This window comes from Carassius carassius, chromosome 10 (assembly GCF_963082965.1).
Source record: "Carassius carassius chromosome 10, fCarCar2.1, whole genome shotgun sequence".
Taxonomy (NCBI): domain Eukaryota; kingdom Metazoa; phylum Chordata; class Actinopteri; order Cypriniformes; family Cyprinidae; genus Carassius; species Carassius carassius.
This window is the reverse complement of record NC_081764.1, coordinates 15056301-15082286: the sequence shown is the minus strand read 5'-3', so window position 1 is coordinate 15082286 and position 25986 is coordinate 15056301. Positions and strand designations below refer to the sequence as shown.

Below are 25986 nucleotides of genomic sequence, written 5' to 3'. Positions count from 1 at the left end.
ATGACGTTTTACTCAACTGGCAGCATAGCAGGCACTTATCAGAGAGCGATCAAGCCTTAAGAGAATCGGGAAGTGAATCTCAGTCCACCTGGTTTAAGAGGAAGTCAACAAAGCCGCATTCAAGCTGACTGACGTCAATCACAACTCACCGCACCTGACAGGAACTCCTACTGACTGCATTTCTCATGCTCTTAGCTTCAGTAGAATGCCACTTACCACTTTTCTTTCACATTACACACTGAAGGCCTCGTCCCCTTTGCTGTAGGCAAGATTTAATGCAGTATAGCCTGATTATTGATCTTCATTATTGATTTTACAAGTGCATTTTCAGCTTTTTACTGAAGTGTTATGTGGAGCTGAACTCATGTCCACTTTATACCTTTTATTACTGAAAAAAAGAAATGATACACACACAGACAATATTCTATATCCCTTCTCTTCCACTGTATTTTTCCATCTTTCCTAGACACATATTGTTTCAACTGTGAACGCAACATCCTAATTACAGCCAAAGCAGACTGTACAGGTCAAAACCAGCAATCTGTATTCTTTATACTAACAGTTTGACCTTTTCTATACATTTTCAATACATATTTTTCCTTCTATGATACAAATGTCCCCCCAGAGTGCTTTCTGAAATTCGTAAACGTGTTTTATTTGGGATCTTTTGCCATTTTTATTTATACAGATAGTAGAGAGGACAAAGGGATTCATTTGGGGAGAAAAAAATGTGATCAGGACTTATTACTAATCTTATTACTTTTTTACACTGTTTTATTTATTGATTGATTTGTTTTACAGTAAAATGTATAATTAAACAAGAAAAAATATGTCATTGGGATTAGTGGGGTATCCTTATTTAAGAATGAAAGATATTTTACAGAAAAACAAGACAAAAATACTTTTTACAGTGTACAGTACTCTCACACAAACTTGTGTCCAAGCTAATTTAGTTTGATAGCTTTTGATAGCATTGAGTTATGATTTAATGCATAAGGTTGTGTTACAAGAATAAAGTCAATTGCATAATATTCTTGCATTTCATTAAACAAAACCTGCTGAAGATTGCATTTTTTGAATGATCTTATTATCCTTCAGAAATGACCTCACCTCGCCGACATTTCTAAGAAAACAGTTTGAGCTTTATAATAGAGACTCCAAGGAATGGCCTTGTTCTGTTTAGTTATAGCATAGATTACAGTTTTTTCTGAAATCTCTCCGTGTTCTCTGATATCACACTGGGAGCCATCCTCAAGGACAGAGAGTGACTACGAGGAATTTTCCCACCCGTTATACAAAGCCTTCTGCTGAGGTAGGTCTGTTGTCCGTTGTGTTATTATATTTGGCAGGTGTGCATGCATGTGAGAGACCAACACGTAGTACCCATGGCCTTTTCCTATAGTCTAACACGTTCTGTGCAACTAGACAAAACAGCCACTAATATGGGCACCGTGCTTGAATGTGTGTGTAGGGTCTACTAAACATTTCAACACTGCCGGGCCAATCAGCAGAAGCTGCGGAGGAGATGAGTGATGATGAGGGACACAAGAGGGCAACGCCGTGGGCAGTCACGTAGCATGGCAAGAGGTCTCTCTATCATTAAAAACATCCTTAAACACAGCAAAACGAAACACGTGTTTACAGGCACACACACAAACTCATGATCTGTAAGATGTAGTCATTTTAAAAGCATGGGAAATGCCATAAATCTAAAGAGTAAATACTGAATATCTAGGATTTGACACGTTTAACCCAGAAAACAAAGCATTTTATGTGTTCTGTTTTTAGAATTTTGAAACATTTCAAAAGAAATGATGAAGAAACAAACTCTTTTTCTAAAAATCTAAAACTTGGATGGCTTGAAGGTATATTTAAATTTTCCTTTTTGGCTAGACTATTCCTTTAATCAGTTTCTTTTTAATATCATTTGTATTTTTAAAAATCTGAAATATCCAAATATCAGGATTTTCACTAGTGGTCTATGTTTTTGGACCCCACTTTCAAAGGAAAAAGGAAATAAATCCTGCACTCTTTCCCTACTTGCAAATGTATAAAAAATTGATTTATTCACAATGTTTCAGCCCTATGACCTTCATCATGGTCGTGTATAAACGCTGGGAATAAATCTATTTTTGATACATTTGCTAGAAGTGATAGTCTTTTTTGTTTGATGTTTGACCTGTTTTTGGTCTTTTATCGCATGCACCTATTTTTGATTGATTAGACCCCATTTTCAATAAATTTATACAGGTGTGAAGTTATGGGACTTACCAGGTAGGCACACTCTGGTGATGGGGGGCTGGTTGGACACGGGGGATCTCCTTCAAGAGAAAATGTTGAAGAATTACTGAAAATGCAGCTGAATAAATACACACAAACAATTACGACACAAGCAGGAAACCCCTGCAATTCAAACACTTCTGTGTGCCATTCTTTTGCGTCATGTATAACTGTAACAGGATGCATAATGTCAAATAACAGAGCATATTTCCACATTAAAGAAGAATGAACGAAGCTCTTTTAAAGCCTGTGCATTTTGCAATATTTTTTTTTCTCAAGTGTCCTCTTTTCCGCACATACCGTTGAATTTCCCTCTAAGTTCATCTGAACTGGGTTGCCCTTGTACAGACTAGTGAAGAGCACAACAAAAGCCTCTAACAGTGCGGTATAATTGCCCTGACGTAGATTCATGATTATTTGGAAGGGCGAAATTGTTCTTCCATGAGTAACAGCAAGTAAACACCTTTTTTCCCAATTAACCTCATCGCTCAGGTGGAAAAATGGAAATTCAGGGCATGTAGGAATCTTCTCCATAGGCAACTGATTTTGGGCTGGGATTTGAAATCTTGAAAACTAGTAACATGTTAAGTGGAAAATGGCTATAGTGAAATGTCAGTGTGCATGGGTGGCCAAGTCCATGAAACAAATGATTGGAAAGACTCCCCTCTTGTGGTTGCTCTTACAAACAACAGTGTGGACTGACAAAAAAGAAAAATATTTAAAATGTCTATATATATTTAATTTGTATAAAAATATAGATGATAATAATAATAATAATAATAATAAATATGTTTAAGCAAATTAACACTAACATTACTACATTGTATAAAGCCTATTTCTTTTATAAAAGTACATTTTATAAAGCTTAACTTACATCAATCACTTCAATCACATACAATCATAACCACATACAATACAAGTGTGTTATATGAGCTTTTAAGACTTTTAGCAGCATTAAAAAAACTATTCCAAGCTTTTATTTGGTCTGCGCTACTGATGTAAACCCTGTTGGTGGAGTGTGGTTCATGTAAACAGTATTTTGTGGATAGTGAACTTCCATCATATTCCTCTCTGGTTTCATTGCATGCATCATGTGAAAGTGACAAGCTCTGGTAGCTTTATATATTGTCAAAGGAGATAAAAGATCAGATTTAAGTTTTAAACATGTGTTTTTTTCAGCATAGTAAGAAATTCTAGTCTCGTGTGAACATGTATAAAGTTTTGTGGTGTAATGTCTAATACAGTGTGTATTTTTATTTGTAATTTGTATTACGATACAATGCCTTGCCCCGTAGACACTGACTGTAAGTCCATTACAGCATGTGCAGCTTTTTTTAACTGTGGCACAAGTCAAAAATATTTTGCTAAATTTTCTGTAATCAACAGAACAGATTCATTTATTATTTTTGAACATAGAACAATCCTTAAAAATGTGCTATTTTTCAAATACAAAAAAGTGTAATTTAATGTATTTGAATGGACTATAGGATTATAATTATTTGGATAAACATATAGATTCTGTTTACAATAACACTCACTTATTAGATGCACACTGAACGTTGGTCAAGACAGTAAAGTTGTTTCTGACACTTCGAAGGCTTGCTAGAACCTAGAAAAAGACAGAAATAACTTAAAACTGTGAGGTGAACCAAGCACATGTCCATTTGAAATGCAGTCTTTAAAGAAACATGACACTGATGTGTTTACCTGAGCAAAAGGTGTGACTATCAAGTCATCCCCATGCCTGTAATCAAGTGAGAATACATTAACATCCAGAGAAGTCGACACTCAAACAAAGCAAACAGTATCATTTTAAGTCATGAAAAATAAAATGAGCCTTTTTTTTTATTGATGTTTTTGATCTCATTGTGAGCAATGCTTTGGTTAATTTTAATCCAGAAAAGAAGACTGGCTCTTTTTCTGAAATGACTTTGCTTTTCCAGCTGACATCACTTACCAACAACTAGATAGCTTAGCAAACTCTTATCCAGTCTTGCTAAATTCCCATCTTGCATTTTTTTCATGGTAAATATCTAGTTTCAGTCAGTAATATTTCACTCATCAGACGCACTTGTCAGATGAGGTTCCGTTCACTCAGGGCCATAAATGTCACCACCAAGAACAATCCAACACATTCCTCAGAGTTCAACAGATATTTGGCATCTAACGCTTTGGAAAATGCAATCTTGTATAATTCCAGCCAGTAGCTTGCAGAAGGCTTGGGAAATAAGGCCTTGATTGAGATACGTTCTGGCATGCAAATCTCACGGCTGTGAGCAGTAGCGCATAAATCAACTCCACTAATCAGCCCCGCCTCCACCTTTACCCCGCAGAAATGTTTGGAAACAGAAATACTAGTGTTGATGAAAAAAGAGGCATATTAAACAACTTTAGATGTGGTGAAAAATTAATTAAAATAGCTTCCAAGTAACATGACTCATTAGTGAAGATAATTCAGTAATTTCTGTTGTGAAAAAGTATGAAAGTGCAAAAGAAAAAGCTTGTACAAAGCTATGGATGTTTGCTGGTCTTCCAAACCAGTTCAGTTTGGAAGACAAGACCAGTAAACCATTTTAGGCTGGTTTAAGATGTTGTTTTCAACAGGTTCAATGCATAAAAAGGTAGGTCTTAACACATTTTAAAAAACAAAAAACAACTTTACTTACAGTTCTGAGACGATAGAAGAATTTCGAGACATTGACTTAGGTGAGAGGTCATAGTCGCTGTCTGAGCGGTAGAGGAAGGACTCTCGCCGCTGGTTGTGGCTGGGAAAGTTTGCGTGCAGAACCAGGCCAGAACCTGGTGAGGCCTGGGGGTCCAAAGGACTGCAGCTTGCAGACGGGCCATTTTCCACATCAAAACTGCAAACAGAAAAACAAAATACATTAAAATGTAGGTAAGAACACATACATCTGTTTAATGGTCTTGGAATGGTGTTATTTTAACATACATGAGATTATTTTTCTTTTACTGATGACTAAGACTGTTCATTCGAATCCAAAAACAAGTCGATACTGATCCACCTTGGCAATCCACAAGATTTAAAGTTATATATGGCTTTATGAAAAATTCAGGAGAAATACACAAGCTGTCCTCTGGGACCAGAGAGCTCTGGAAAGTCTCAAAGATTCCCAGCACTTGGGGCGGAAGCATGTCTCATCTTTCCATACCATATGGAAACATAGTGGAGCCCACATCAAAAAGAAGAGAAGCAGGGGAAACACATTACGTTCAAGTCAAATAAACAGTTTCAAAAAACGCTTGTGTTTGGTTCAGATGTGCTTGTGATTTCAGAGGAAGTAGCGTAGTCTTTACACCACTCAGGTTTGGTGACCTTTCACAGTTGCTCCAAACACTGGAGAGTCTCAAAGTAAAAAAAAAAAGTTTTGAAGTAAACTAGAGAATAGGAGAACCATTGAAAACCAGTTCCTTGTTTTGTTGCTGTTGACCAATGGAAATTTACTACAACAGTCACACACCACACATACATGCATCAATTTGATAAATGCTATTAGAATATTTCTCTAATGATAACGAGAGTTATGGAAACATTGCTGAATGTCCTGATCAACGCGGAGGTCCGGTGTCTGACAACCAACAGCTAACACTGAATCAACATCCTCCTATTGTGCTTCCTTTTCCTGTTGGCCAGCCATTCACAACAACCATTTGTGCTTTTCACACTGCACTTAACCCCAGTTTATCGCCTTTTTAAACCCAGCAAAGGAGTGTTTCACACTTGTATTTTTTAAAAGGGGTAAGCACATTTCTTGCAGTCATGGTCTTCAGGACAAATTAGATTGTACAGTCAGGAATAAGTGCAAGTGATTTGCAAGAGTAAAACAAGTCATTATATAAACAGGTTGTGTGCTGTGTTTAATCAGTCAATGACACTAATACCTCAAATATGTAAATAAGAATGTTAACCCAGGTTTTTATACAAATGGGGTCTGATAATTGTTGGGAAATACCATATTTAAATAACAGCCTGGACAATTATTCTAGGTTTGTAATTTTTAGAAGTTAGATTGTCCTCCTTAAATAATAAATCGATAAAGCGCCACAGCCTCTAGACACCGGAATTCCCTGACATCTCTGCAAAATTTCATCTTCAAAACTCAATTATAAAAGCATCTGTTTACTTGGCCCTATTGAAGTGTTTATGTATTCTGCCTCTGTCTTGTGATTACAATCAATTCATCCCTCATCCTTTTGCAAATGTTTCTATCTTGTGTTTACGGTGGCCGAGAGAGCTCAACATGCTGCAAATGAAAAAACACCTTCAAATTAAGATATTTGTAATTACCAATTATATTTGGTTTTGTTGTGGATAGTTGCAGCATGTGTGTTGTCAGATTGATGAAGATGGTTTCTTAATTTGCAGGTGTTTTTTTTCTATTTGCAGGAATTTTTTATTTATTTATTTTTTGCAGTGCGTTGAGCTCTCTCAGCCACCGTATGTGTCGTCTATGCATTTCTGTTTAAGCCTGTCCTCCAACAAAAAACAACCATATAGGTCGTTTGTGCAAGCACCTTATTATGACCTATATTTACATTTTAAAGTTAAGCACCGTCTAGCGGGCATAAAATTAATGATAGTATCGTGTTGCGTCTCGTCATGAAATGACATAAAACGTCATTACCAATCAAAATGTACGTTTGTTTAAATGCAATGTGTGGACTTTTTACACCAATCTCACAGTAATTTGTACATATTTTACTAGGTGGCTTATTCGTTTGAGTGACCACACCTAACCCCACTCCTAAACCTACCCTTCACAGAAATCATGCAAAATTATGATTTATAGAGCATATACATTTTATGTGCATGTGCATTCTCTGGGATCGAACCAATGATTGCATGATTACATATCATCGTATAACGCAATACTCTACCAACTGAGCTATACGAAACCCGAACTACAGTGCAAATAAAAAGTACAAAACATTAATATGAAAACATTCTGTTGCCGATAGGGGCGCGATTGTAGTATACGCTCTGATAGGTCGTATTTCAGGGATCTGGACAAATGACCTATACGGGCGTATTGGTTGGAGGACAGGTTGATTATAAAGTACAGTATGTTGAGTTTCCTCAGACGCTACTTTGTTGTTTTTTTTCAATATTGTTATTATAGTTACACAAAAGTACAATACAATTGGAAAGCATAAACCAAAATGCTTATTTGATAAATGAGATCATTAGTCAGATATGACTGCACTAGAAACTGCACTACTAAGAAGGAAAACCACAAGTGATTTTCTGATGTGTCCGCAATGCTTGTTTCTTTGTGCATGCACCAGCAACACCAGCAAGTGAAGAAGCAACATGTCTGCTGCTGCGGCTTTATACAGAAAAAAAGTGATTTCGGGGGTTACTACATTGACTATTGACTTTAATAACACCCATTATTATAAAATAGTTATAACACAACTTAGTTCTTTAATGCTTATGCTACAAAGCTCAAATGTGAACATCCAGGAAGGGTGTGACGATTCTGTAAACAACACTGCTTACAAAAAAACTCTGTGAAACAGGTTTATATTTTGGTGATTTCTCTCTCGACAATCTGCAGTACATTCAGCCTGCTCGATCATTTACTCCACTATACAGAAGGCTTTATGATATAAAGCAAAACCCGCCATTTACTCAACATCAAATGCTGAACAAAATAATCTTAACAGATGATGCAAAGCCAGAAAAAAAAACACTTTCACGGAAACTGACAGACTGGCAGTTGTGTTTTTTTCACTGTGAAATTTCACTGTGGCTTTTTTTATTGCACTTTTTTTTCTTCTCTTTTTTTTTACAGTTTCCTTTAAATGGAAATTATTTGTAACAAATGTTCAATGTAAGTCTGACAGGCAGTTTCATAAAGTAGCTGTCATGTCTAAAGCAAAATACACTCTGGGTCATCTGAGCTCCCTGGAGAGGTCAAGAGAGAGAAAAAAGCCTCTGACCTCAGCTGTAACCAGTATCTATGATTCCCATGACATTATAATTACAGAGTTCATGTAAAGGGTGATAGTAGCTTTACATTAACAGGAAATTAACAATCCTAAATTAAGTACAACAAGTTAAGCACAACTTGTAAAATGGCCAAATTGACATCTCACAACTTATAGACACCATTAAATCCACTAATGAGAGCAGATGTGGTGATTTATGATGTGAAGTTTAGGCATTTGCCAACTTTATTTGCATCACAACCATGAACCATGATTTGCTACTTCTTGGTAGGTTCCAGGGAAGGGTTATTCTCATTCTAGAGAGTAGTAAATATCTACTTCGCAGGATGAGTCTTAAATATATTTGATTTGTTTCCAAGAAGAGAAAGACTAGACTGTAAATTCTAAGTAAGAACTAGATATCCGCTAAATTCTAATTCTATCTATGTTTAGGAGTACACAAGGATATACTGTAGGCTGTCTCCAAGAACAATCAAAAAGACAGACTAAAGGTCACAGAATACTCCAAAGCTTCTCCATTATCACTCTATGGCAGTGTTATTTTAGTATAATTTATTACATTAGTATTATATTACTTATATACTTTTGTTTTATAGCTGCAATTATTACTTTCAATTCAAGTTTTTGTTATTTTGTTATGAGTTTTTTTTTCTTCCTCTTTCAGTTAAGTTTTAATTTATTTTTCCTTTCAGTTTTAGTATTAGTAATTTTAGTACTTCAACTTATATTTATTTCCGTAGAAACGTTGACAGGAAAACATTTTTCATTTTAGTATAATTTAGAGTTATTTAAATAAATATATTTTATTGTAGCTTTATTTCGATTACTGAAATAACTATTTCTAATAGTTGTAGATTTAGTCAACTAGAACAACACTGCTTATTACATGGCTCTGTGGAATACTTGATTCTGATTGGTCAGTCGCGACATTCCGAGGAATGTTATCCCTCGATAACAACCGGTAAAAGCTGATAACACAGGCTCATCCGGGTTACAGCAGTCGGCGCTGTACTCTTTCTAGGAACAGTTTTTCTTGGTGGAAGCTTTTGTTTGTTTAGCTAATAAAATCTTAAAACTCGATTCAAAATGGCGTACAATTATTTAATAATTTCATCCTGGTTCGTGGACTCGCACTCTCATTTCATACAAACGTTGCTGCTGCATTCTGCTACAATTGTTTTTATGCCGTAATGGATTATAAAATAACTAATAATAACTAATAAACATTTTCATCTTAAATCTTTTATTGCCTTAATTATTTATAATGTGAAATGTTGTGTAATGTCCATTTAGTTTGAATTTGCCACTTGCTTGCAACTGCTGTCTTCACAGAAGCTTTGCGTTAAAAATATTTAAACTCAAATCAATACTTTGTGTCTAGTTATTTACTTATGTGGCAAGTAGCCGTGTAATAAGCAGGATAATGTACATCCAGCCAGTTGTTCTCTCAGAATAAACCCCTTCAGGCTGATATAAGACTCCTCCTACAAGACAGAGACAGAACATCACATGGATTTAAGCGAATGAAAATGTTTTTCAGCACTTAAATAGAATAAAGATGTTTAGTGTTTATATTTTCACCATGAAACTAAAAGGATAGGATGTTGTTTCCAGTAAGCATCTAATTATCCTGTGACTGCTGTTGAGTCACAGTCTGGTAGCACATACTGTACAACACAACAATACAGGTAGTTTACAGAGAAGCTCCAAAAGACATCCTCTACTTGTCTACTTTGCTTTAAGTGTTATCGCCTCCACTCTAGCAACGGTCCATCTTTACACAATGAGAAATTGGAATGGGTTTCGAATCACAAGGTCTCTTTGCCTCACATACATTTTCAGTTCCTCTGTCTGTTAGTGGAACTGTTTGACAATGGACTTCACTGTAACGTTTATTAAATTACTACATTATCAGACATCATAGATCTTTTGTAATGGTGGATTTGCGCACATGTTTGTGGGGAAGAAGGGGACTTTATTCTACTCTGGCATCAGAAACAGAGACAGAGGAGGGAAGTTCATATGATCCGGTCCGTGAAAATATTCAAGGCTGTGGACCCTGCTTTAAATGGCTTTCTATTAGACTGAAAAATGCAGAATGCTGTTTTTCCATGACATATTTCGGAACAAATAGATGGCTAACTCTGAGGATAATTTGAGATGACGTGGTTGTTTTGAAAAAAAAAAAAGTTGGTATGCAAGGGAATGTTTGTTTGTGCCAACTTTAGTAGACTAATCGCAGGAGAAACACCCCCAGGAGTAATCGCTGGTGACTTGTTTAAATCCCTGGTCCCAATGTCAAATTTATATTACTTTTTTCTAACCTGGACAGTATGTTCAGATCATTAACCACACAGACATACTTTAAGACTAAAGGTATGATAGTAAATGCATAACAACAAGTTTGCCTTTTTTATTATTAAAATAACAACGATTTAATATGACTTCATCCACCAGAATACACAAGCTTAAACCAAACAAAGTCATTTCAGATGATCATTTATAAATGATTTTTTTTTATGGTAACATGTTTTGTATATTATGCATTATGCAGTATATTTTAAAGGTTCAGTTCAAAATCTCTGAACTGAACACTCATAAGGTAAAAGTATCTCACAAAGTCCAGTTTCAAGCCACACATTTCTGCCTATTAGCACAAATCCATCAAATGTGGAGATTATCTTTGTTGGCATTTGGAGTCATAGGAGACCTTTACACATGGTCTCCTATGACGGACGTCAGAGTAGGCTGTGTGTAAACACAGATGTTCACAAACTCATTGATTCATTTGTTTGACAATTAGAGTGTATATAAACATGCATTACAGATTGACACAAAGATATATTCATAACTGAAGAAACCGTGCACTCATACAAACGGAAAAACTGAAGCATGTAACAAATAGCAGAGCTGATTAAAAGTTTGAACACTGAATGTTTACATACAGTACATAGGATACATACATACATGAATGAATGGGCCATGGAATGAATGAATTAAGGTTATTATAGTTAACAAACAAACAAAAAAAGACCATTTAAAAGTGCATTACTTGAAAATAGCATGAACTAAAGTAAAATTATATATATATATATATCCTGTTTATTTTATTTTAGCAAGTTGCCAAGACCAAGTCTTATTTTAATTTAACTTGATGGACTAAAATAACTCAAATTAAAACTGAATTAATAATTTAAAGACAAAATGACAAAAGCACTCCAAAAATTACTGAAATCTTAAACTTAACTACAATAAAATGGAAAATAAAAAAACAAAAAAGTTCAAAATATTAATAAAAACTGTATAGTATGTTATAATAGTATGTTATAATAAGGGTATAACAGCATAATAGTATCTCCATTGTACTACAATAACACAGAATTTAAAATAAAATAAAATGAAATAAATTAAATAAAAAAAATGTTATCATTCGGGAAGCTTATTTTAGTTTGGTTTTAGTTTAGTTTAGTTTTTAGCTAAAGCTGTGGTGATGTTTACCTAAACAAAGTAAACACAAATAGGTCTCAGGTTTGAAATTACAGTAGAGGTGAATGTATCAATTGATATCACGAGCACAAAGAGCGCGTACAACGTGCGATCCATTGCATACACACAATAACCTGATGGAAAATATACAACAGCTGTGAACAATTTGACTCTTATATAAACACAGAGCTCAGTTTACTTACAAACACATTCACAAACTGCTTGAGAAACAACAATTCATCACAAGGAACTCAAAAATAAGCCCCGAAAAAGGGGAGGGAGAATAAGAAAACGTACAGAAAGTGATACTATAGATGAAGATCTGGTTCAGGAGAAAAGGACAGGACATCTGATCGCTGTGTGACAAGGGTCCTGAAGAAAGGGACAGAAATTCATGATGTAGACAGGCTGAGAGATGGACAAAGAGTGGCCCATGTTTAAAGTAGTACTTTGGATGTGTAGCTGCAGTAATTGCATACATAAGCCAGCAGAAGAAATTAAAAATAGATAGGAAGAGAGAGTGTGTGGAAGCATGTGAACCACACAGAGACTGAGACATAACAGAGAGAGAGAGAAAAAGAGGAGGTTAATTCTGACCTTAAGGTGGAGGTGTGCAGCCTCTTCACCACCTCCTCACTGAAGTCAAAGTGAACCCTGCCTCTGTGGCAGGGCGACCTGCGGAGCATGGCCCTGAGACACACCGCTGTGCTGTTCAGCGCGCTCTAGTAGCGTCTCCCCTGCACGACTCCCCTAACACTTAGTGCCCTCCCACAGAGCTCAACTTCACCACACAGCCACTTCCTTTTGAAGTCCAGCTGCGCTACCACTCAACTCAGCTCTCTGAGAGAGAACACGGCCGCACATGAAACCCGGGGCGGAGCTCTCAACAAGGAGTCGGAATGCCTGAACAAATGAGAAGTTTCATTCCTAAATGGAATTTGTAGACAAAAAAAAATAAAATAAAAAAAATGTATTCTGATTTAATGATGAACATACAACATTCCAGAATCGCCTTTCTGAATGCCTCCAATCATGGTAGGCATACTTTTGAAGAAGTGTAAAAATGTTTTGGGTTATTTGCGACTTTTGAAATGAAACGCTGTCTATTTCAGTGATGAACTGTGGTGATACTTCTGAGCTATAATGATAAGGAACTTACCACACAGTACATCCAGATCTATGTGTGAGCACTGAGAGTTACTACACTGCAATCTGTTTGTATCGACCTAATTCAATTACGAATAATTATTGCTAATGCACAGAGAAATTAATAAGTAAAAAACAAAAAAAAAAACTGATACATTGGTATAAATTGGTATGTCGATAATGGCATATTCATGTTCACTTTTTTAACTTTTTAATTACCTTTGCCCACTCAAAGTTAATTTGTAAAAATCTTAATAGATTTAATACACAAATAATAATGTTCAAAATAAATTCTAAGAATTTTTGTACTGTACATTATAATGTTGTGATGCCTAAATTCCCTAAAACAACTGATTTTAGATTTTGGTCAAAAATATGAAAATAATTATCAGCTAATTGCATTTTTATTTAGTACGTTCTGTCTGTACTATATGCCTGTTTGCATAATGGTTTGACAGACAGCTAACAGATTCAAACTTGAGTTCAGACCGTTAAAGTAGACAGAGTTAAAGTTAAATGTATTTATTTTGTATTTATGTATTTTACATTTATTATTATTATTTATGTATGTACTGTATGTAGCCTATCTATTGATTGATTGTTAAGTTTCTTAGCTGCAATCACCTTAACTGAAACAAAACACTTAGAATAGTTAGAACCTCTATTGCTCAAATGTCTCTGTGAATTCACGGGTCAGAGGTTATCAAATCTGATCTTTGGTATACAGTGGAAGACAAAACTGCATGAGCTTGTGTTTCTGGTCTTGTTTTTACCTTGCATGCATATAAATCCAAGTTTTGTATTTTTTTTAACTGAAAATAAATATACAATTGAAACAACACATTATAAACAGTGTTTTTTTTTATGAGCATGTGGAACATGAAGCACATTAAGTTCTGTAACGCAGAGTAAAACATAGTAAAAAAACACAAAAAACAAAAGAGAAACCACTCCTGGAAACATTATTACCATCAATGGGAGGAAGTGTGTTTTGCATTATAGGATCACAAAACATTCCAATCATTCCCCCTTACGAGTCTTTCCTACTTTACAAGTCACTGTTTGATGTGTGATGATGTGCTGTGTGGATCAAAGAGTTAATTTCGTCATCATATAAAATACCCTTAAAGATCACAGACCTTTCGTCGTTGTGTGCAATGCTAAGTTGCTCATTCGTCCATGAGCTCTGCTGAGAGGAAATTAAGCTGTGAAGAGACACATATGAAGCTAAATAGAGAAAACTTTGACACAAGACAAAACAATTTATAAGTGTGAAGTCTGAGCTAAGCAGAGGAGCAGAAAAGACAATTGCAGCGCATGGAAAGATCTGTCTGCCTTAAAACTGATTATAATAAGAAAAGCAAGACTGGGTCAAACAGGCTAGTGTTAATTCAGAGTTGACTCAGTGTGAAAAAATGTCACAAAACTGCCTGTCGAAACGAAACAATTAAACATCATCCATCAAAATGTGTCTAATTTAAATGTGTAAGAACCTAATAGGTAATATTTTTGACTTCATACACTTCACTCACTAAACTATCCTCAGAAGCCACGATTATACCTGCAGTTAAATCATTTATTTAATTTGGTGTCTTATTTAATGGCATCAATTTAATGATTTTAATTAAACATTTTGACATAAAATCATCCAAAAGGACATGGCTGTTTAGTGCTCAAGGGTTTGTAGTGCACACTGTACTGCCCACTAGATGGCAGAATTTTACAAATAAAGAAAAATCAAGCCTCAAGTAAGACTTTAATGAAAATCTTGCCTGCCAAGTCTTTTATGATAATTTGTTAACCATGGTGACCTGCAAAGAAACGCGTGCAGCCATCATTGCGTTGCATAAAAATGGCTTCACAGGCAAGGATATTGTGGCTACTAATATTGCACCTAAATCAACAATTTATAGGATCATCAAGAACTTCAAGGAAAGAGGTTCAATTCTTGTAAAGAAGGCTTCAGGGCGTCCAAGAAAGTCCAGCAAGCGCCAGGATCGTCTCCTAAAGAGGATTCAGCTGCGGGATCGGAGTGCCACGAGTGCAGAGCTTGCTCAGGAATGGCAGCAGGCAGGTGTGAGCGCATCTGCACGCACAGTGAGGCCAAGACTTTTGGAAGATGGCCTGGTGTCAAGAAGGGCAGCAAAGAAGCCACTTCTCTCCAAAAAAAACATCAGATTGATCTTCTGCAGAAAATAGTGAGTGGACTGCTGAGGACTGGGGCAAAGTCATATTCTCTGATGAAGCCCCTTTCCGATTGTTTGGGGCATCTGGAAAAAGGCTTGTCCGGAGAAGAAAAGGTGAGCGCTACCATCAGTCCTGTGTCATGCCAAGAGTAAAGCATCCTGACACCATTCATGTGTGGGGTTAAATCTCATCCAAGGGAGTGGGCTCACTCACAATTCTGCCCAAAAACACAGCCATGAATAAATAATGGTACCAAAACACCCTCCAACAGCAACTTCTTCCAACAATCCAACAACAGTTTGGTGAAGAACAATGCATTTTCCAGCACGATGGAGCACCGTGCCATAAGGCAAAAGTGATAACTAAGTGGCTCGGGACCAGAATGTTGAAACTCCCCAGATCTTAATCCCATTGAGAACTTGTGGTCAATCCTCAAGAGGCGGGTGGACAAACAAAAACCCACTAATTCTGACAAACTCCAAGTAGTGATTATGAAAGAATGGGTTGCTATCAGTCAGGATTTGGCCCAGAAGTTGATTGAGAGCATGCCCAGTCGAATTACAGAGGTCCTGAAAAAGAAGGGCCAACACTGCAAATACTGACTCATTGCATAAATGTAATTGTCGATAAAAGCCTTTGAAACGTATGAAGTGCTTGTAATTATATATCAGTACATCACAGAAACAACTGAAACAAAGATCTAAAAGCAGTTTTGCAGCAAACTTTTTGAAAACTAAAATTTATGTATTTCTCAAAACTTTTGGCCACGACAGTAGTCTACAGGAACTGTGGAACAGAAAACATGAATTGGGTGTCAACAATATTTGGATTTAAAGTTTTTATTTAAGTATTTTTGTTACTCTTTCTTTATGAAGTATAGTTATAGCCTTAAAAATCTATATCACATCACAATAGTTAAGGTAAATGCATTTTGATAAACTGAGTTTGTGAGTTTCAATATGATATCTGTGTATGATGTCAAATGATTCATTACTGATGCGCAATTTATGACCTAAATTAATAGTCTAATCTCTCAAAATAAAAAGAGTGACACTGACTAGGAATCATGACCAATATAGGCCCTGTCCCAAATGGCACACTCTGGACTTGTGGACTTCCTCAGAGTCCACACTTTGGTGACGTCATGTAGTGCAGACCTATAGGGCCCTTGGCGCGAGTCCACGAGGGCGCATTGAGAGGTATTTTTGGGACAGACTTGATCGTCACGCCGGAAATAACGGTCTGGTCTGGTCTGGTCTGTTTGCTTTTGCTTATGCCACCTGGGCATTAGACAATATATACATGCTTATTTAAATAATGTATACAGTTGTAATAATACATAAAGTTCCATTTGAACTAAGATTACAATTTTAACACATAATAAACGTGTGTGAGTTTCAGATGAATTTACAGGTTTAAATATAAATACTAGGTTTACATATGACTCAGTAAAGCCCTGACATTCGGTTCTATGAATCATAATGCGATTGTATTATTCAACACGCTATTATTATGTTTGAGATATCAACAACTGGTCGATGACCATAATGTTTGTATATACTGTAGGTAACAACTGGTAAAATGTACACCTAGGTCATAAAAACCATAATGATACTTACACTTAAATATTTTCTTCTCAGTCTGATTAGAATTTCCCAAGGATTCCCAGGTAGTTAAAGTGTTTGGAGCCTGCATCTATGCAGACTTTGTGGAAGACCGCTTCAAGGGTACAAAGGGGGCACTGCTGAGCACACTTCAGAGTGTTAAAATGCTGAATGGGACGGCCTACGGACTCGTAGACTCGGCGAGCACGTGCAATTTAAGTCCACAAAACCGAAAGTCCACATGAAGTGCGCCATTTGGGACAGGGCCACTAAAGATGTCACGATCGGTGTTACTGAAAACACGGAGAGGGAACCAATTGCAGGTAAGTCTTTATTCAAGGGTTAATCCAAAAGAATAACAGTCCAGGCAGGGGTCGAAACCAAAACATCCATCCAAACATAAACAGAACAAGAACAAGAAGACAAGGCACGGGCAAGACAGATTGACGGACATGAATTCACAACGACTCCGTGACACATACTAAGACAGACCGGGTTATATACACAAGGAGAGACAAATGCTAATGGGAAACTGACAGGGTGTGATGATAGGTAATTAGTGACAGCTGGGTGCAATAATTAAGCAGGGATGTGAGGAATGTGATTAATGAAGTGAAAGACACCGTGGGAAAAGAGGACATCTAGTGGACACCCAGGGAACACAACCCAGACACTGTGACAGTACCCCCCCTCTACGGAGCGGCTCCCAGACGCTCCACGACAGACACAAAACAGAGACCAGGAGGGAGGCGGACAGGTGGAGGCTCAGGGGGAGGGACGGAGGGCCAGGAAAGAAAAACATGGGGAACAGGCACCAGAATTGAAAACACAAAACAGGGAGACCAGGAGGGAGGAGGACCGGAGGAGGTTCAGGGGGAGGGATGGAAGGCCAGACTAACAGAAAGGAACAGGGACAGGAGTGAACACAAAAACAAAAAGCAAAAACAACAACATGAAGCCCCCCAGGGTGGGACAAGAGCCCCCCAGGGCGGAGCAGAAGACCACCACAACAGTGTGGTCAGGGCGGAAGTCCCCCAGGGCGGAGCAGAAAACCACCACAGCCATGTGGTCAGGATGAGAGGCCCCCAAGGCGGAGCAGAAGACCACCACAACCGTGTGGTCAGGACGGAAGCCCCCCAGGGCGGAGCCGAAGACCACCACGTCCTTGTGGACGAAGTCAGAGTCCTACAGGACGGAGCGGAAGACCCCCACAACCGTGTGGTCAGGGCGGAAGGCCCCCAGGGCGGAGCAGAAGACCACCACAGCCGTGTGGTCAGGACCAGAGCCCCCCAAGGCGGAGCAGACCTCCGTGCGGCTGGACCAACGGGACGACGAAACTCTGGTAATCCCCTGGTGTCCTTACTGGATTCCAGAAGATTGGTGCTGGCCTGACACTGCTCATGAAGATCATTGGTGACTTGTATTTGCTCATGAAGATCAATGGTGACTTGCCTTTGTTCATGAAGATCACCGGTGACTTAACTCAGTCCTTGAAGATCACCGGTGATTTGACTCAGTCCTTGAAGATCACCGGTGATTTGACTCAGTCCTTGAAGATCACCGGTGACTTGACTCAGTCCTTGAAGATCACCGGTGACTTGACTCAGTCCTTGAAGATCACCGGTGACCAGCCTAGTCTCTGGAGGATCAGCGGTGACTAGCCCTGACTCTGAAGGATCAGCGGTGACTAGCCCTGACTCTGGAGGATCAGCGGTGACTAGCCCTGACTCTGGAGGATCAGCGGTGACTAGCCCTGACTCTGGAGGATCAGCGGTGACTAGCCCTGACTCTGGAGGATCAGCGGTGACTAGCCCTGACTCTGGAGGATCAGCGGTGACTAGCCCTGACTCTGGAGAGTTCACTGGCACCTGTCTCGACTCTGGAGAGTTCACTGGCACCTGACTCGACTCTGGAGAGTTCACTGGCACCTGACTCGACTCTGGAGAGTTCACTGGCACCTGACTCGACTCTGGAGAGTTCACTGGCACCTGACTCGACTCCGGAGAGTTCCCTGGCACCTGACTCGACTCCGGAGGGTCAACTGGCACCTGACTCGACTCCGGAGGGTCAACTGGAACCTGACTAGACTCTGGAGGGTCAACTGTAACCTGACTCGACTCTGGAGGGTCAACTGTAACCTGACTCGACTCTGGAGAGTTCACTGGCACCTGACTCGACTCTGGAGAGTTCACTGGCACCTGACTCGACTCCAGAGGGTCAGCTGTGACTCTCATCTTGTGCAGCGGCGCTGGGCAAGCAGCCATCTTGTACTGTGGTGCTGGGCTGGTGGCCATCTTGGGTTGTGGCGCCGGACTGGCGGCCATCTTGTACTGTGGCGCTGGACCGGTGGCCAATTTGGGCATTGGCGCTGGGTTAGTGGCCATCTTGTGCTGTGGCGCTAGGCTGACGGCCATCTTGTGCTGTGGCGCTAGGCTGCCGGCCATCTTGGGCTGTGCAGCTGAACCGGTGGCCAATTTGGGCATTGGCGCTGGGCAGGCGGCCATCTTGGGCTGTGGCGCTGGAACGGTGGCCAATTTGGGCATTGGCGCTGGGTTAGCGGCCATCTTGTGCTGTGGCGCTTGGCTGGTAGCCATCCTGGGCAGTGGTGCTGGGCTGACGACCACCCCGTCGGAAGAGACAGGAGTGGCTGGGGCATCCCACCGAAGCTGATGCTGCAGGTAGCGCACAAATTCCCAGAATTCCAGTGTCTCTAACTGCGCCATCTCCTCCTGAGACACTGGATCATCCAGCCCGCCATTGAAATAGTCCTTGAGGGCCGCATCGTTGTAGCCCATGCCCTCGGCCAGGGACCAGAACACCTGAGCCAGGGCACCCACTTCATTGCCCTCTTGGCGGAGTGCGATCAACCGAAGGTACTTGGTTCGCCGCTCCGCCATCTTGGCTGGGGAATGGAAAAATGACATACCGCTGGTTCCTACTGTGACGGAGTCGTTCTGTCCCGATCGGTGTTACTGGAAACACGGAGAGGGAACCAATTGCAGGTAAGACTTTATTCAAGGGTTAATCCAAAAGAATAACAGTCCAGGCAGGGGTCGAAACCAAAACATCCATCCAAACATAAACAGAACAAGAACAAGAACAAGAACAAGAAGACAAGGCACGGGCAAGACAGATTGACGGACATGAATTCACAACGACTCCGTGACACATACTAAGACAGACCGGGTTATATACACAAGGAGAGACAAATGCTAATGGGAAACTGACAGGGTGTGATGATAGGTAATTAGTGACAGCTGCGTGCAATAATTAAGCAGGGACGTGAGGAATGTGATTAATGAAGTGAAAGACACCGTGGGAAAAGAGGACATCTAGTGTACACCCAGGGAACACAACCCAGACACTGTGACAAAAGAGTATTTGGGATATTGTCATGAATTCTGTCCATAGACTTCCATCCAACTGCCACAAGAGGTCGTCTCTTCATCAAATTGACTCTCACATAACACAGAGTGTTACATGTCACTTCGGACTACAGTTCCCATCATCCATTGCACTGATTACACACACAGCTGAATGGACGGATTAAACACACACAGCTGAATCCATTCAAACATGCTTTATAAGGCCCGGACTTCCTTGGTCAGATCGCCGAGTATTGTTCTGCATTTATCACTCTTCTAGTGTTAGTCGCTTTACTGAGCCATTCTGTGTTTCTGTTTAGTCTCTAGTATTGTTCTGTGTTTATCACTCACTTAGTGATAGCTGCTTTACGGAGCCTAGTTTCTAGTTCTAGTTTAGTCTAATCATTTTGTGTTGCTTTGATTTCCTGTTTCCTTATTCCTGCCTGTGAATCTTGGATTAACCCTTGTCTCGCCGCTCAGACTCTGTATGTACCTCATCTGGACTTTTTGCTCAAGCATCTGGATTCTGTCTGCCGATTGATGACCTACGCCAGCCCCAGTCTAGTCTTATACGTATCCGTTTGCTGATACTCGACCCTGCCTGTGTATGACCATGTTTATGAATAAAGCTTTGCATATGGATCTGCACGTCTCGTTCGCCCTGTTACAGATATATGGTTGCTTTTGATTCTGGTCTCCAAAATATCTTAGATTTATAGTTAAAGGCATAATTGACCCACAATTGAAAGTTTGCTTAAGATTTACTCAACCTCAAGATATAAGTTGGTTTCTTCATCTGAAAATATTTGTTCAGTTCATTATCCATTGTATAATGTACTGCACTGAATGGGTGCCGTCAGAAGTTCAAAAAGATGATTGAAGCATCACAATAATCCACAAGTAATTCACATGACTTCAGTCCATCAATTAATGTCTTGTAAAGAAAAACGCTGCACGTGTTGCTTCTGGCTAACATTCAAGCCTTCTGTTCATATTATTGCTTTCTCCAGTGAAAAAGTTATCCCATCTGAATTAAGCACAGATCACCATTTACAAGTGAAGACAGGCCAAAACAGTTCTAAACAAATACGGCGGGGGATTTTGATGGGAGACGAAAAGTAGGAATGGATATTTTTACTTGAGGAAGTGTTATTATGGACTTGACTTGTATCTTGGCCAGAAGCAACGGTTTAAAAATTAAAACGCCTAAATGATGGAGTTGTTTCAGCTTTTTACTTGACAAGGCATTAACTTTCTCCAAATCTGTCATAGACAGGATTAGACATTAATTCCTGTAAACATGAATAAACAGTCAAATCTGAACAAAATCTGTGTGAGCACTTATCAATAAAACCACCTTAAAAATACATAAGTGATAGAGAACCATTAACTTAATATTTATCAGAAATGTCTTCAATTGAAAATCACTGAATCATTGCATAACATCACATACCTGTCACTGATTCATGTGACACACTCACCCTCTCATTTCTAATCAAAGTGCACAGACCTTTGTTTACCTGCTCTGTCTAATTTAATCTAACAAGTCCAATAGGAACTTCCATGCATCTCTTTGATTTATTCACAGATGTGATGTTCTTTGACAGGTGTGAGACAGAAGGCAGCTAAGCAGAGAGAGAAATAGGAACAGTTAAAGGGACAGTTCACCCAGAAATGAAAACCCTGCTTTATCTGAATCCATTTGGTAATTCCGTATGAAGAACACACTGTAATGACTTTCGGCGTGTTTCTCACTTAAAACTAGGGCTGCATGATAAATCATATTGTGATCATGGTTTTTACAATATTCGCCTGCTGGTTATTAATCCTAAAACAATTAATTTTCATTTGTCATTTGATGTTGTCTTGCATTGGTAAGAGGCCTCATTTGCACTTTTTGCTGCAACTAAATCTACAAGCAAACCTAAACAGTAATAAATCTGAACATGAATCTTGAAAATATTGCTTGTGAATGAATAAATATGCAACATCTGTGTCACAATACAACAAATGAAATGGCAGAGTAAGGGGTGTTCTGCTCTAGATGGGCTTAGGTAGGAAAGATGGTGAACCCAATCTACACACTTTCAACATTCACTGCTTACTCTATACCAACTTATCTAACTGTCAAAAACACTGGTTAGCACTTAAGTTTCAGCTACTACTATAACTGCCTTTTGATCATGAAAATGACCCATAACTGCTTCTTTTTTTCATGAGTAATGCGGCCCTATCAGGTGTCTGCTGCTTAATGTGTTATGTATTTCATAATTGAACAAATAGACTGTATTAAAGCATGGCGATCAGTTCCATCTGTAATGCAGTCGATTTCAAATCTCACTAAGGTTGGAGTTGAGATGGTAGAGTGGAGATCTAGGGATGTGGAGCTGTGAATTACATTTCGGGTCGATTTAAAAAAAAAAAAGTGGCTGAACTGGTAGTAGAAATGCGTCAAATGTTCAATGCACTGTCAGAGAGTTGATAAAATTGCTCACTATGAGTAAAATATGTACTTTAAGGAATAACCAATGAGCAGACCAGTAAAAGCTGTACTACCTTTTTCTTGTGTGTTTATCAAAGTGACCGACTGTAATTATAAATGATATTTTATTGAATTCATATTTTACTTAAATAAAAAAATATGAAATAATACAATAAACAACCTTGGCACGCTAAAGCAGAATGAGATTTAGCTAATTATTTTTTTTGCATATCCAACAACTTGGAATTTATGGCCCTAACCTGCCCCAGATTAATTAAATAAAGGTACTTTTAGATGGAAATATATTTCATAGTGCTGAATGATATATTTAAATACAATCATATATACATTTTCTTACCTAAATGTAATAATTAGAATGAAAACTGTAAGTCCTTGTTGATTCCTTCTTTTTAAAAGCATGCTATAACAATATCATAAAGCTTTTTCCATATCAGACACTTGTATTACACCGTTCGAGGGGTCATGGCTGTTGTTGGACATGATATGCACAGAGCAGAGTATTCTATGACCCTGTCACAGAGCATGCTGTAAGCTGATCTGCTGTGCAGGCATGACAGCTGCCTTCTGTGTGCCAGTGTGCAGCTTTTACAAATGAGTTCTAAAACAAAAGGTCTGAGGGGAGCATGTGCACCTAATCCTGTCAAAAACAATACAAGCATTTAGCAACAGTCTATCTCACTCTTACGACAATTGATCTACAACTCAATTATTATGAATTAACACAATTAATATCCACTAATTAAAGGTATTTATTATTAATTCTAGATGGAGAGGGTCACCCTTATGGGTGCAGTCATTTTGAGATCACATGACCAGCCAAAAATGACCAAAATAACCCCTATATTTTAGGGTCACTGAATATTGATCGGCTGTTCAGTATAACATCCAAGACAACTCTCATAACAACCAGAATATGAGCATGTGAGCTTGAGAAATGATTTTGAAACCCCCCCATTTAGTTATTTGTAGGCCAGAGAGATACTGCAATATTGCAGTATACAGAATACTGCTATTGCTATATAAAATTGAATGTATTAAAAAATACCGAAAAAGCAGTAAAATCAACCACAAACTGAACCCATTCAAGCACCATGGCTCTTCCATTAAGCCTGGCCATCAGTGAGAGAGAGAGAGCAATGAGAAAATGTCGAGCTGAGAGAGAGTGAATGAGAGAGAGTGGCAAAAGGTCATACATTTCCAAGAGTAAAATAGCTGACTTTTTAAGATATTCACTCTCTTTTCTAAGACATTTTTAGTCTTACTCGAGAAAAATTCTTTCAAGGCAGCTCTCTCTTCTGTATGAATAAAATGAAACCCCATCCACCTGGATCTCAGTCTGCTAGAGTTATAGGGTGGCACATACAGTACATAGGTTTTCAAAATCCTTAAAAGTCTCTAATACAATGAATGGATAACCTTAAAACTGTGATGGCACATAGTTTAAGAGCCGATTTTTAACATTCTGCTCCCGAAACATTGTGCAACTGTGCACCTAGAACATAAATTAGTTTGATTTGCCATACCAAGTTATGCAAGCTAAGTCAGCTAATCCAAACAAAAGAACAGGTGGCTGCAGTGGTTACAACCTTTACACCCACATTCCTGCTTACCAGACCCAAGAGTGCCGGCGGTATGAGTAGGTACCCAGACTCAGACAGGACTTTAACAACCTCTTGTTGTCCGACAGATTAAAATCCGTCATATTTAAATTCCCAGCAGATTCAGGAGTTGTCCAATGGAAGATCTTTGAACTCTAAACTCATCCTTCCACCAGTCAAAAACACTGGAGGGACTCGGGGCAGAGGAGAGAGGGTTACTGTATCTGTTAGTGGGAGTCTCTGGTTGCATTGTCAGTCCGTCACGCTTCTACCTCCTCAGGGGATTGAGTATCATAGGTCCGCTCACACCTGCCAGAAACATTGTCTCTTGAGTGTACCGCAGCTCTTACTTTCAAAACAGGAAGACGGTGGTCTCTGCTCAGCAGTAAACAAGAATATCCGGAGTGCGGGGGGAAATCACACAGTGGGTAAGTCTGTTTCCAATCACACTTAGAGACAGAAGGCACGTACCTACTTTTCTTGCACAGTTTAAATATTACTCTGATGGAGTTTACCAGCAAGTAAACTGTACACATGGTAACAGTCTAGAAAATGAAAAACCAGACGCCCCGCTGATCTCTGTGGTGATGAGGATTTATGCTTTATCCAAAATCCATTTTAGTCGTATCTTTCTGTTCTAAAGGAGAGAGATTTGCAGATGATCCCTTTATTTAGTATCTCTCTGGCCCTATTTCGGTTCTATATTTAGGACTTTTTTTTTTTAAGTTGTTATTGTAGCTTTATTTAGATTCTAGAACCCTTTTTATCTAATTTTTGGGTGCATTCTAAAACAAAGCTATGGTATAGGTGAACAACACTACAGTTTAAATGTTTGAGGTCAGTAAGATGTGAATAATGATAATAATAATAATAATAATACAAATACTACTTTTGTTCAGCAAAGATGCATTAAATTGATCAAAACTGACATTTATAACATTCCAAAAGAATCCTGAAATAATATATCACAGTTTCCACAAAACTAGCAGCACAATTGTTTTTAATACTGATAAATAAATAAATAAATAAATAAATAAATAAGGTTATAGAGCAACAAATCAGCATATTTGAATGATCTCTGAGGGATCACGTTACACTTAAGACCGGAATAATGGCTGCCAAAAATTCAGCTTTTACAGCACATTACTACATTTCATTTTTTAAATATATTACAACTGCAAACAGTTATAATATTTCACACTTTTACTGTTTTTGATAAAAACTTAATGAATGCTTAATTAGTATAAAAGACTTCTTTTAAACAAACCTTCCCAACCCCAAACTTGAACAGTACTCATTTAACTTTTCCAACATGAAGTGGCATTTTTATTTTTATTCTCGCTAATTACTGACCTACCTCACCATCCATTTCTCTCCCACTATTTTTCCCAGCATGCACCACAGTATGAAGAAATCATGCTAATTACCACCTCATTGTTTACTGATATTTGCATTATTTACACTGATATTGTGTTTGTTGTTACTTTTGAGCTTAGGTGTCAACATGTGTTGATAATTAAATGCGCTTATTCCTTTCTTGCAAATGTTTATTCATTATTATATGTGGCGCAAGCTGTCATCTCTTTATTCAGAAACCATCCTCATCTAAAAATAGCTTGCGGTTAAATCTCCTTAGGGACTGATGTGGAAGGGATTTTGATTCTCATCTCAGTGAGTCTGTTTACTAAAAAGATCAATTCACATTTATTCGCCAATTTGTTCTGTGGCTCTTTCTGCAAGTAGAATACTGTATGAACACCAGTTTCTGACTTTTTGTGTCAGTCGGTGACTTTTTGTGTGTGTTCAGTTAATCTCAAGTCGTTCACAATATTTATTATTCATTATTA

General features: G+C 38.5%; 1 protein-coding gene across 4 annotated transcripts in view; it reads right to left on the bottom strand.

The window, feature by feature from the left end:
• Positions 1–25986, bottom strand: part of LOC132151849 (cAMP-specific 3',5'-cyclic phosphodiesterase 4B-like) — a 132046-nt gene that overhangs the window by 31614 nt on the left and 74446 nt on the right. For 2 of the 4 annotated variants that reach the window (XM_059560288.1, XM_059560289.1), the window contains 4 exons: positions 4947–5141; positions 3988–4024; positions 3819–3889; positions 2272–2321 (listed from right to left, as the gene is read on the bottom strand). In XM_059560288.1, coding sequence (XP_059416271.1) covers positions 2272–2321; positions 3819–3889; positions 3988–4024; positions 4947–5141 — 353 coding nt within the window. Of the gene's footprint in view, positions 1–2271; positions 2322–3818; positions 3890–3987; positions 4025–4946; positions 5142–12333; positions 12473–24151; positions 24293–25986 lie in introns of those variants that run through there. The other 2 variants (XM_059560290.1, XM_059560291.1) reach the window with 2 other exon arrangements.